Source organism: Anomaloglossus baeobatrachus, chromosome 3 (genome assembly GCF_048569485.1).
Source record: "Anomaloglossus baeobatrachus isolate aAnoBae1 chromosome 3, aAnoBae1.hap1, whole genome shotgun sequence".
Lineage (NCBI taxonomy): Eukaryota > Metazoa > Chordata > Amphibia > Anura > Aromobatidae > Anomaloglossus > Anomaloglossus baeobatrachus.
This window is the reverse complement of record NC_134355.1, coordinates 279,753,813-279,766,524: the sequence shown is the minus strand read 5'-3', so window position 1 is coordinate 279,766,524 and position 12,712 is coordinate 279,753,813. Positions and strand designations below refer to the sequence as shown.

The following is a 12,712-nucleotide window of genomic DNA, read 5'->3' as shown; positions in this document are numbered from 1 at the left end:
CAGCTTTTCCCGGATCTTTCTCGCATCACACTCCAGAAAAGGCGGCACCTCAAACTCCTCCTCACGAGCCTGAAGGAGCACCAGGTTCCATACCGCTGGGGTTACCCGTTTGCACTAACAGCGCGCAGAGGGGGTAAATCGGCGACCCTTCGCACTCCAGCAGATACCACTCTGTTCTGTGAAGCACTGGACATTCCAGCGGTCTGTATCCCAGATTGGGACTTGCAAAGGTTGGAAGGGCCGCCCCCTCCCGTGTGGTCCAAGGTGAGGGGTGGAGGGCGTGGGGCTTTGGGGGGGAGAGGAGGTAGGGGCCGCGGGTCGCCCCCCTCCCCGGCTCACCGTTGAGGACACTTCTTAACCTGGTTGGTGCCTATTTCTTATACCCTCTGAGTTCCAGTGGCTGAGCATGCTTTGTGATACTGTGACTCTCTCTACAGCAAGCCTCTGACTGTCCATTGTGTCATCTGCGGCCCTCTGGGTCTGTTGAGCTGCATAAGGGGGGGGGGCTGTAGCCACAATGATGCCGTGGGTGGTAGGGGGGTTGGCGGGAGCCCGGTCCCCTTACTTGGAGTTAGTGGTTGAGGTTTTTTGTTTTGTTTTTTTTTCCCCTTGTTTCCTTTTGGCACGGGCCCGTGCCCACTGGACTGACCCCCGTGGGAGGGCTACTGGGGAGTGAGGTGGGTGGCTCTCTTAGCTCAGACGGGTTGGGGAACCTCCCTCTAGGTCTCTCCCTTCCGGGTTGACCCCCCGGGAATCTATGCCTAAGGTTTATGCATTTTGGTTAATGTTCTTAATTCATGTTCATTTCTATGTTTGTCCTTGTCTTCCCCCCTCCCCGATGTTTTTTCCTTATGTGTCCTTTCAGGTACCACCCCTTCTAGAGTCCCTGGGAGCTGCGGCCCTTTGTCGTATGGACCATCTCCTCTGGCCGGCTTCACAGGGGAAGTCATGCCCCCGACGGTATAGGTGTGCCATTAGCTTTTTCTTCTAAGTTTTAGATATGACCCGCATTATCTCTCTTAACGTAAAAGGTCTGAATTCACCCCGTAAGAGGAAATTGCTGCTACAGGAACTGAAAACATCAGGTGCAGACATAGCCTTTATCCAAGAAACACATTTTGTGGAATCAAACACTTTTAAATTTGCGTCCCACCGCTTTCCCATCCATTACTCGGCTTACTCGGGCTCCAAGAGGGGGGGAGTTGCTATTTTAATATCCTCCAGTTGTCCTCTACAAATTACGGGTTCTCACTGCGATCCAGAGGGTAGATATGTGATTCTGGAGGGCCAACTGGGGGGATCCCCGCACATTCTGGCCAACATTTATGCACCTAATGAAGGGCAGATACGCTTTCTTAAGAAAATACTCGATCTGATAGGCGGACTGGCACCGGCCTCTACGGTGTTGGGGGGAGACTTTAACATCCCTTTTTCGGAGGTGGCCGACAGACTCTCTGTGGGTGGACACCCTCCATCGGGTGCTTTGAAAAATTTGTCCCGGGACTTTCGTAGGCTCATTAGATCAGGGGCTTTATACGACGCTTGGAGGGTGGACCACCCGGGAGAGAAGGCCTTTTCCTTCTACTCGCATCCGCATCAGACGCACACCAGAATAGACTATTTTTTCATTGACTCACAGCTGCTGGGGCGTCTTGAGAGGGTGGAAATGGGATCCATTACGTGGTCAGACCATTCCCCACTCATAATGGACTTCAAGAAAGATGGTCCTCGACCTAGGCCTCAGCATTGGCGCCTTAATGAATCTCTGATCAAAAATCCCGACACTAGGGCCTTTTTAAATAAGCAACTGGTCGAATTCTTTCAGTTGAATACGGGCACGGTCACGTCGCCGGCAACACTCTGGGAAGCTCACAAGGCAGTGATGAGGGGACTATGCATTAGAGAGGGCGCCAGGGCTAAAAAGAATGGCACAAGCCAGCGGGACTCTATAACGGCCCATCTTAAGCTACAGGAGGGGAGACTGGCGGCTGCCCCATCACTGACTATTCTTAGGAGAGTCATCAGCCTTAGGGAAAAGTTGAGAGACTTGGCAATTGGCAGAGCAGAAAAATTGCTAACCTTTTCCAAACAAAGATACTATGAAAGGAGTAATAAGGCTCATACCTTACTCGCCAGGCAGCTTAAGGAGCGCGCTACATCCTCATGCCCTCAGGCTCTGCGCGACGAAAAGGGCACTATCCACTATCACCCCGCTTCAATAGCTGACATTTTTTTCAATTACTACAACAAGCTTTATAACCTTCCGGTTCCCCCGGGCATGGCTTCGCGCGGGGCTGGGGCACTTGGGGACTATTTTTCGGCCCTTGAGCTCCCTTCACTGCCTTGCGGAGCAGCCGCGGCTTTGAATGAAGAGATTACTACAGAGGAACTGGAGCAAGTTCTGGAAGCCCTGCCTGGCGGGAAGTCACCGGGCCCGGACGGCTTTACTTATTTTTATTACAAGGTGTTTGCGGCGGAGCTCCTCCCACACATGGCCGCCTTGTTTAACTCTTTCCTTCAGGGTGACCCTATCCCTCCATCCATGCTACACTCCCATTTAATCCTCCTGCCCAAGCCACCCAGGGACCCATTGGACTGTGCTAATTATAGACCAATAGCCCTTTTGAACTCCGATTTGAAGATGTTCACCAAGCTCTTGGCGGCCAGGCTTAATCGATGGTTGCCCCAACTCGTGTATAAAGACCAGGTGGGTTTTGTCCCTTGCCGTCAGGGGGGGGACAACACCAGGAAGGTCATAGACCTGGTGGATGTGGCAAATCGGACGAAGCAACAGGCGTTGGTGTTGAGTCTAGATGCAGAGAAGGCTTTTGACCGCCTTGCGTGGCCTTTTCTCTTCAAGACACTGGAGGTCTTTGGGATCTCGGGTGGCTTTATGCGGGCCTTGAAGTCCCTGTATAGCGCTCCTACGGCCTCTATCAAACTCCCCCTCCACATCTCTAAGCCTTTTCTCATCTCCAATGGCACCAGGCAGGGGTGCCCCCTGTCCCCCCTCCTTTTTGCGCTATGCATAGAGCCCCTCGCGGCCTCGGTCAGGAGCAACCCAGACATCTCGGGGGTCCTGGTCAGGAATAAACCGTTTAAAATCTCACTTTTTGCCGACGATGTGCTCATTACACTTACTAACATCCATGTGTCCCTTCCAATTTTAATGTGCACCTTGGGTAGGTACGGGAGCCTTTCGGGGTATAAGATCAACTCTAGCAAAACGGAGGCAATGCCCTTGAATCTCGACCCGGTGGCCCTGGATTACCTGCGTTTGAATTTTAAGTTTCGTTGGAAGACAGATGCGGTCAAGTACCTGGGGGTTAACCTCACATCTACTTATGATTCCCTCTATAACCTTAACTTCCCCCCCCTTTTCCGAGAGCTGAGAACTCTTTTGAGCAAGTGGTTGCCCCTCCCTCTTTCGTGGATGGGGCGCATTGTGGCGGTTAAAATGAGCTTGCTCCCAAAATTATTATATTTCTTTGAAACCCTCCCAGTTAAGGTACCAATAAAGGAGCTGAAGTCCCTTCAGGCGGCTATCCTTAGATTTATTTGGTGTAACAAACGTCATAGGGTGGCCAGGGAGGTGTTGATGGCTCGGAGAAACAGGGGGGGGGCTTTCTGTCCCGGACATCCTAAAATACTATTGGGCGGCCCATCTTAGGAGGATCCCCTGTTGGGTATCCCTTTGGGCATACAACAGGTGGACTGAGATTGAAAAACTTTGGCTGGCGCCTATACATCCAAACGCGCTCCTGTGGCCCCCGGCCCGGTGTGATTCGCCCCCCCCTCTTCTTGGACCGATGCAGTTCACTAGGGACCTCTGGGCATTTTGCATTAGAAGATTTCCTTTGGCATCCCCCTGCTCCCCTCTGGTGTCCTTCATATACCAACCCTTCCTCCCAAGCAGTCTGGAGTCGGACATGGTGCACCCCTGGCTCAAGGCAGGTCTATTCAGATTTGCAGACATTATAGATGGAAGTACAATGCAGATCCATTCCTTTGAGTACCTTAGAGATAAATTCTCTCTCTCTAATCGAGAGTTTTTCCAATATCTGCAGATCAGAGACTTGGCTGGCTCCTTGTTTGGCAGGGCAGGGGCCTCGATTCCCACAGATTTTGAGAAAATTTGCAGAAGGGGCACTGATACTAAGGGGCTGATTTCGGAAATTTACATTTTGCTTTCTGATTCACGGGAGGGGCCCGAGGGGTCTTTTCCATACATGCGGAAATGGGAGTCTCTATTGGGAAGGCGGATAATTCCTCAGGAATGGGCAGCAATCTGGGGAAACGCCGCCAAGACGTCAATATGCACACTATATAAGGAAAATATCTATAAAATTTTGCTATTTTGGTACTACACTCCAGATTTCCTTCATGGTATAGACCCCTCCATACCGGCTTGTTGCTGGAGATGCGGGGGAGGCAGGGGCACCATTCTGCACATATTCTGGTCCTGTCCAGGGATAGTCCCCTTCTGGGAGCGGGTTAGAGGGTTGATCCATAAAGTACTATATATAGAGGTTGATCTTGATCCCCTGATCTATGTTCTGGGTCTTGGGAATGGGGGATTGGGAAAAACGGCCTCTAAGCTTTTGTCCCACATCCTTACGGCGGCCAGATGCTTAATTGCAAAGAATTGGAGGCAGCCAGGGACACCCTCACTCCAGAGCCTCCAGTATAGATTACTGGACGTTAGACGCATGGAACATCTCACGGCACTATTGCATGACACAGTTGACCGCTTCCAGGCCGTGTGGGCACCATGGGACTACTTTGCGGGACAGGAGGATCTGTGAGACTGAGGCCTATGGGTCCTATGGAAGGAGCATGGACTCTTGAAACCCTTCCCTCTTCCCTCCTATTTCTCCTCTCCCCTCCTAACCCTCCTCACCTGTCCTGTCATTGTTTGTCTAGGTTCGATAAGAATTGTGAATTTTATGTTTTATTTTATGTATGAAAAACGTAAATTGAAAATCTCAATAAAAATTCAAAGTTTAAAAAAAAAAAGTAAATACAAAGGGTTCACATCTAGATGCAAACCATTCATCAATTCCAAAAATAGACAGGCCAGAGTTAAATTTGCTGAAAAACACCTCATGAAGCCAGCTCAGTTCTGGAAAAGTATTCTATGGACAGATGAGACAAAGATCAACCTGTACCAGAATGATGGGAAGAAAAAAGTTTGGAGAAGAAAGGGAACGGCACATGATCCAAGGCACACCACATCCTCTGTAAAACATGGTGGAGGCAACGTGATGGCATGGGCATGCATGGCTTTCATTGGCACTGGGTCACGTGTTTATTGATGACATAACAGCAGACAAGAGTAGCCGGATGAATTCTGAAGTGTACCGGGATATACTTTCAGCCCAGATTCAGCCAAATGCCGCAAAGTTGATCGGACGGCGCTTCATAGTACAGATGGACAATGACCCCAAGCATACAGCCAAAGCTACCCAGGAGTTCATGAGTGCAAAAAAGTGGAACATTCTGCAATGGCCAAGTCAATCACCAGATCTTAACCCAATTGAGAATGCATTTCACTTGCTCAAATCCAGACTTAAGACGGAAAGACCCACAAACAAGCAAGACCTGAAGGCTGCGGCTGTAAAGGCCTGGCGAAGCATTAAGAAGGAGGAAACCCAGCGTTTGGTGATGTCCATGGGTTTCAGACTTAAGGCAGTGATTGCCTCCAAAGGATTCGCAACAAAATATTGAAAATAAAAATATTTTGTTTGGGTTTGGTTTATTTGTCCAATTACTTTTGACCTCCTAAAATGTGGAGTGTTTGTAAAGAAATGTGTACAATTCCTACAATTTCTATCAGATATTTTTGTTCAAACCTTCAAATTAAACGTTACAATCTGCACTTGAATTCTGTTGTAGAGATTTCATTTCAAATCCAATGGGGTGGCATGCAGAGCCCAACTCGCGAAAATTGTGTCACTGTCCAAATATTTCTGGACCTAACTGTATATTGTGTCCCCCCTCCTCCTCCTGTTTTGGTTGAAGGTAACTTAGAGTATGAGGTACAGAGAATACTTGATTCCCGTATTGTCAGAGGGGCGGTACAGTATTTGGTGCACTGGAAGGGTTACGGCCCTGAGGAGAGATCATGGGTCCCTGCAAGCGATATTCATGCTAAGAGTCTGGTCCGGCAGTTTCACCTCCAATTTCCTGGGAAGCCGGGTTTTGAGGGTCCGGAGGCCCCTCGTGGAGGGGGGGGGTACTGTTACGTCACCGCCAGAGTCTGCTCCAGCGACTTCTGCTCCGATCGCCAGGTGACGCAGTGTTCCTGCCGTGGATAGTGCTGGTGATGAGTGCTGGTGAGGAGTCGATGCCAGCAGCACCAGTGGGCGCAGGCTCCGATCATCCACTGGGCTGGGTTATCTTGGGATCTGCAGTACCGCTGGCTGACTGTAGGTGGCGGGTGTCTCCCAGCTGAAGTACCATCATTCAGCTACAGCTAATGGGAAGACACCACACCCTTCTTATTCCCCCTCCTGTCTGCTGGCCTCTGCCAGAGATAGTTCTGATTCTGGCTCATGTGCTGTTTGTTTTGTGATTCCTGTGCGCTGACTTGCTTGTTGTTGACTACCCTTCTGCCTGCTGTTTTGTATCTCGCTGCCCGCCCCGGATCTGACCACTGCTACGTTTTCTGCTTACGCCTTTGCATGCTGATTCTGTCCCTGTTCTGCTGTTCCTGGTTTGACCCTGCCTGACGACTACTCTCATCGGACTGCAGCCTTCCACGGGTAGAGATCTCCAGTTCCCTGTGTAATTCCAAATCCCTGTATAGGGGTTAAAGGGTTTCAGGGTTCTGGGGTCCTGCTTGGTGAGGGGCTTCCCTCTAGTCTATCCATTACATCCTACCTGAGTCTGTTTATTCAGGCAGGTGTTAGACGTCGCACGGATCCTGAAAGCGATGCAACTTCCACCAGAATCCAATTCCCCTCATAGGATCCTGCTAGCTGACAGCCCAGAGGATATCCCCTGGATGTGGGGGAGAAGAGGTCCTACATCCCGAGGGAGGAGCAGTGATCGCTATTACTTGTCTGGACAACCCATCTGCTGCCGTTGCGAGGAAGCAGGCCACTATGCAAGGGACTGTCCTTTAAACGGGTCAAACCTGGGGCCAAGGGCCAGTCCCCAGGATTAAGAAAATCAGGCCCAGCAAACTGCCGTGATCAGTATGTGGCTGGACGACTGGTCCTGTCCATCACCCTGGACGGGATTCCTGGGGCCAGCCTCACTCTCGGGAGGCCATAACACCAGACTGCAGACACCATCAGCCCCAGAAGCTCGTTAAACTGCAGTGGCGGTCCCCCATCACCCTGACCGCAAAACCGAGAGTGGTGTCACAACTCCTATACAAGTGAACCTGACATACCTGTTGCCAGAAGGGTCTCTACAGAGAAGTCCCTGCAGTGTCCCGCAGTCGACCGCTGCAGCCCTGTGGTGGGCGATTCATCATCACTGAGCCCCAGATCCCAAAACAAAGAAAACACTACAGGCTTCAGAAAATGGCGACAAACGCGCAATCCTTTCTTTGGACAAACATCTACATTTTTTTTTCACCCTTTAGATAAAAGTAAACCTATACATGTTTGGTCTCTACGAACTTGTACTGACCCGATGCATCACACAGACACCTCAGTTTTACCATATAGTGGACACAGTGAATAAAATATCCCAAAAACAACCATGCAATCGCACTGTTTGCAATTTTCCCACACTTGGAATTTTTTTTCCCATTTTCCAGTACACTATATGGCAAAATGAATGATTTTATTTAAAGATGCAAATTATCCAGCAAAAGACAACCCCTAATGTGGCAAAATTTACAGAAAACTAAAAACATTATGGCTCTTGGAAGAAGGGAAGGAAAAAACTAAAATGGAAAACTGAATTAATGGGACTGTGGGAGATAATAGGAGTGTTTTTTGTTTTTTCCTCCCTATTTCTACACTAGCTGCCGGTAACAGTACAATTACACGTGCAGAGCTGGGAGGGCGTCTTGTATGGAGGATATATACCCTGAAAAAAGCAACGTAACAACTAAATGGGCTGTTGCCCGCAACAAACATGGCGGATTAGGTCTCTACGTGCACGTCACTACCTTTGCCCTCACGTAACGAGGCGGAGCTACGCTTGGCTGACTATAAGTATGTGACGTGAACGCATGGCTTTCTCTTTCCTGAATGCAGTGGAGCAGGTTGGGTAAGTGATGGCGGCGCCGGTCGGCAGCTCCGTGGCGCTTACAATCTGTTGGTTATCACAGGCATCCCGCCCTCCCTATGTCCGGGAATGGCGGCGGCGCAGTGAGCACAGCTAACGCTTCTCGTTTATGTCTGTATTACAGCGGAGTGACGCCCAACATCCATTAGACATCAAGGATGGCCGAGGAAGGGTGAGTAGTCCCTGTGCTGGGGCCGTGAGTTGTGTCCCTCCACCGGGCTCGGCTAACGGCTTCCCTGCACGCTGCTTCACCCCGCACTGCCCTGCTTCTGATGTGAAACTTTATTGAGCCCAGATTCAGTGACAATGCACAAGTAATAGTGGAGACCAGCTGGCTGCACTGGTGCCTGGCTTCCCGACCATTCTGTTACCCCTTGTTGCTGCCGGACTGTTTCCCGACCCTGCGGCCTCTGTCCCAGAGGGGCTCCTTTACGGCCCTGCTGTCCTTATTCCCTCCGTCCCAGCTGCACTGCTTCCCGACCCAGCTACCTGACTGCTGTTCTTACCATTACCTCCCCCCTCCTCTGTCCCACGTGGGCTGCTTGTTGGCCCTGCTGTTTTTTCTTTCTCTCCTCCCCAGGCTTTGTTATAGCTGGGCTACCTCCTGGCCCTGCTGTTCTTATCACCCTCCCAACATCTGTTCCAGATGGACTCCTTTCTCACCATGCTATTCTTACTTGCACCCCCACCCTTTTGTCCCATCGCTGATGTTCTAACCCCCCTCGTCAGGTGGCATGCTACCTAACCCTGTTCCAGCTGGACTGCTTCCCAGCTCCGCTGTTCTTACCCCCTATGTCCCAGGTGGACTGTTTCGTGACCCTGCTGTCCCCTCTGTCCCAGGTGGTCTGCTTCCTAATCCTGCTGTTCTTGCCTAACCGCCTCTCCATCCCCCTCTGTCCCAAATGGGCTGCTTTAAAGGGAACCTGTCAGATCCAAAAAGCGTTTTGACCTAAAAGCAGGGGCCTGTGAGCTGGTAACCCCTTCCTACCCATCCCTTTGTTATAATATTGGGTAATGTGAAAGTAATAAAATACATTTTATTACTTATTCCCTATGTAAATGAGCAGGGACTGTAGCCCCATGGAAGTTGCATCGCCCTATGGGTGTGATACCATGGATATACATGAGTGATGGGAACTCCTACTCCTTCAGTCTCGTGCGTGCGCACTTACTATTCCGGCTGCCTTTTCATCCTATCTACGTGTCGGCTTCTGACGCGCGCTGCGCATGCTCAGACTACTGCGGTTCCGATAATGTGCAGCGCGCATCAGAAGCCAACATGTAAACACCAGGATAAGAAAGCGGTGAGAAAGGTAAGTGCGTACGCATAAGACTCTGAAGGAGCAGATGTGACATCGCTCACGTAAATCCATGGTATCATGCCCACAGGGGTGTGATGCCACGGAATAAATGCAAACACCCAAGGGCGATGTGATGCCCATGGGGCTACAGCCCCTGCTCATTTACATATGGAATATGTAAGTAATGTACAGTGGAACCTCGCTTAATGAGTAAGCCACTTAACGAGAATTTCGCTTAACAAGCAAAGCTTTCTGTAAATTTGTAACCTGGTTTACGAGAAAGCTTTGCTGTGCGAGCAAAATCCTCACCGCACACACTTCCGGTTCCGTACATTCACCGCGCTCTGACCCGCACTTGCTGTCCACACAAACATGCGTGCACACATATACAGTATTATACTCTCCTTACCTTCCGTTCCACCGCCAGTCTCCTGGTTCTTGTAGTCCACTGGTACATCGCGGCGAACTACAAGACCCAGGAGGCTGGCGATGGAAGGTAAGGTGTGTGTGTGTGTGTTTCTATGGGAAATCTTGCTTTGCTGAACGAGTAACTTGGATCGGATTGTTCTTGTCAACCAAGGTTCCACTGTATTTTATTACTTTCATATTGCGCAATATTAAAACAAAGGGATGGGTAGGAAGGGGTTACTAGCTCACACAGGCTCCTGCTTTTGACCTGTCAGGTTCCCTGTAACTGTACAGCAAGTCTGCTTGGTGGGTCCAGGGCTTGCCAATGTCACTTCATGTGTACTGCAGTATCTCCCGCTGGCATGGACCTCTATGGTGCCATGTGCTTCCCAGGTTTCAGCATCATTTCTTCGTATTGCAGCATTTCTGCTGGAGGTGTAATGGATATTAACACCGCTCTTCAAGAAGTGCTCAAGACCGCACTTATACACGATGGCCTGGCCCGTGGTATTCGGGAAGCTGCCAAGGCTCTTGACAAGTAAGTTCATTAGTACCTTTAATATCTTTACAGGTGCTCTTTGACAACCGTGATGGTATTGTTTTAATTGTAGATGAACTCTGAAATTCCTGCCATGTAAATGTACAGACCAGAAACTCCATTGCTGTAACCTGGTTATCAAAGGATTTTCCCTATATGCAGATTTTTTTTTTTTTTTTTTTTTTGGGGGGGGGGGGGGGTGTCTGGTACTTGGCTATGCTGGTAACATCACAAGAAGAAAAGCTTGTCATATATGGTCCAACCATCAATATAATAGGGTGTTCAAAACCAGTTGCAAGGACTTGTCGCCAGCCATAATTTATACAAATATATAAAAAAAAGTACATGGAGGAATGGAATTAGAAGATACAGGGGACAGGAACTGGAAGTAAATTTTATGAAGGGCAGAAATGGTCTAGATTAAATCAGGGCAGTGAGGTGATAGGCTAGTCTAAAGAAATGCATTTCTGCAGCAAACTCCTGTACCTGAGGTTTTGTCTTGGAATAGACTAAATGAGGAGAGAATTTCTTAAACTTTGTGAAATCTGTATATATTATCCCAAATTGCTCCCTGCTGCAGCGCTTGAATGATGATTTGTTATGTCGGATACCCCTTCACTCTGGATGAGTGAGAACATGTGACTGACAAGCCTGTAGCAGACATACCATCCACTTGAATGGGGAAAGTCTTTGCTGCTATTAATAGGGATATTTTTTTTTTTTTTGTCTTGCAGGCGCCAAGCCCACCTGTGCGTCCTGGCTTCAAACTGTGATGAGCCAATGTACGTGAAGCTAGTAGAAGCGCTTTGTGCTGAGCATCAGATCAATCTCATCAAGGTGAGGCATACTGTGCTATATACTATGGCTACCACCCCATATCCTGGAGTGTGCTTTATCCTATCCGTCACCAAATGCTGCACATGATGATAACTTGGCTCCCTCTACTGAATGTTGTGAGGACAAACGCCTACACGTTACCCAATATCTTCTGAGTTTCAGCAGTCGTTGCATGAATACTGTGTTGTATTTTTACTGATGGCCACTAAGATTGGACTCTCTTGTAGGTTGACGACAGCAAGAAGCTAGGCGAATGGGTGGGTCTCTGTAAAATCGATAGAGAAGGCAAGCCCCGGAAGGTGGTGGGATGCAGCTGTGTGGTTGTCAAGGTGACTATAAACGTTGGCTCTTGTAGATGTCTTAACAGATGTCCTTTTAAGTAGTTGTCATAAGACTATGTATGGCATTTTCTTTGAGATTATCTGCCACTATTGAGCTTCCGCTAAACTGAATGTTTTGCAGAACATGTTTAAGTGTGGTGGCAAGATTAGGGCCATCGTACGAGCCTTGTGGCCTTCATGTGGCCCATAAGGTCCCCAAAAATGGCTACAAAATATGCTAGCTATAAAAATGTTTTGAATATTACACCTGATATTGCTAGTGTCAATAACCACCATAATTCTTCTCTTAGGACTATGGCAAGGAATCCCAGGCCAAAGATGTAATTGAAGAATATTTCAAGTGCAAGAAATGAACATCTGAATAAAAGTATTGAACTTGACTAGTGTTGTGTCTTATTTCTCAAGACTTCAATGGCTAAGTATGCACAAGATTAGGTGTACCGTAGTCATGGTATTGGTTCTCTCCTTCCCCATTACTAACTACAATGTTGGACTAGACTGCCTTGGCCATGACTGTTGAAGGGTTAGGTGACAAATATTATATATAGCCCGAAGTAAGGGATTGTGTGGTGTTACTCAATTTAACCCCTTCAGCCTCGGGGCACTTTCCGTTTTTGGTTATTGCTCCCCTTCTTCCAAGAGCTGTAACTTTTTTTTTTTTTTTTTGTTCCGTCAATCTTGCCATATGAAGGCTTGTTTTTTGCAGGACCAAGTTGTACTTTTAAATGAAACCATAAGTTTTACCATATGGTGTACTGGAAAATGGCAAAAAAAATTCCAAGTGTGGATAAACTGCAAAAAAGTGTGATGGCACAATAGTTTTTGGGATGTTTCATTCACTGTGTTCACTATATGGTAAAACTGATGTGTGGGTATGATGCCTGAGGTCGGTGCAAGTTTGTAGATGCCAAACGTGTATAGGTTTACGTGTATCTAAGGGGTTAAAAAATTCACAAGCTTGTCCTATAAAAGTGGTGTACGTTTTGCGCCATTTTCCGAAAAACGTGGTTATCATTTTTTGGGATCTATGGCTCAGTGAC

The 12,712-nt window shown here is 48.5% G+C and overlaps 1 protein-coding gene and 3 non-coding genes across 5 annotated transcripts in view; all 4 read left to right on the top strand.

Annotated features, from left to right (window-relative positions):
• The window catches only part of RPS12 (ribosomal protein S12), a 338,406-nt gene extending 326,354 nt beyond the window's left edge, over positions 1-12,052 (top strand). Inside the window, exons 1-6 of one of the 2 annotated variants that reach the window (XM_075339875.1) lie at positions 8,174-8,229; positions 8,372-8,419; positions 10,378-10,494; positions 11,229-11,331; positions 11,559-11,660; positions 11,963-12,052. In XM_075339875.1, coding sequence (XP_075195990.1) covers positions 8,406-8,419; positions 10,378-10,494; positions 11,229-11,331; positions 11,559-11,660; positions 11,963-12,025 — 399 coding nt within the window. In that variant the 5' untranslated portion in view covers positions 8,174-8,229; positions 8,372-8,405 and the 3' untranslated portion in view covers positions 12,026-12,052. Of the gene's footprint in view, positions 1-8,173; positions 8,230-8,371; positions 8,420-10,377; positions 10,495-11,228; positions 11,332-11,558; positions 11,661-11,962 lie in introns of those variants that run through there. The other variant, XM_075339876.1, reaches the window with a different exon arrangement.
• LOC142297968 (small nucleolar RNA SNORD101) lies at positions 11,076-11,145 on the top strand. Its single transcript, XR_012752187.1, has one exon. It is a non-coding gene; the product is annotated as a small nucleolar RNA SNORD101 (small nucleolar RNA).
• Positions 11,408-11,494, top strand: LOC142297982 (small nucleolar RNA SNORD100). The gene has a single exon (XR_012752201.1). It is a non-coding gene; the product is annotated as a small nucleolar RNA SNORD100 (small nucleolar RNA).
• Positions 11,754-11,885, top strand: LOC142297978 (small nucleolar RNA SNORA33). The gene has a single exon (XR_012752196.1). It is a non-coding gene; the product is annotated as a small nucleolar RNA SNORA33 (small nucleolar RNA).
• Positions 12,053-12,712: the final 660 nt, after the last annotated feature.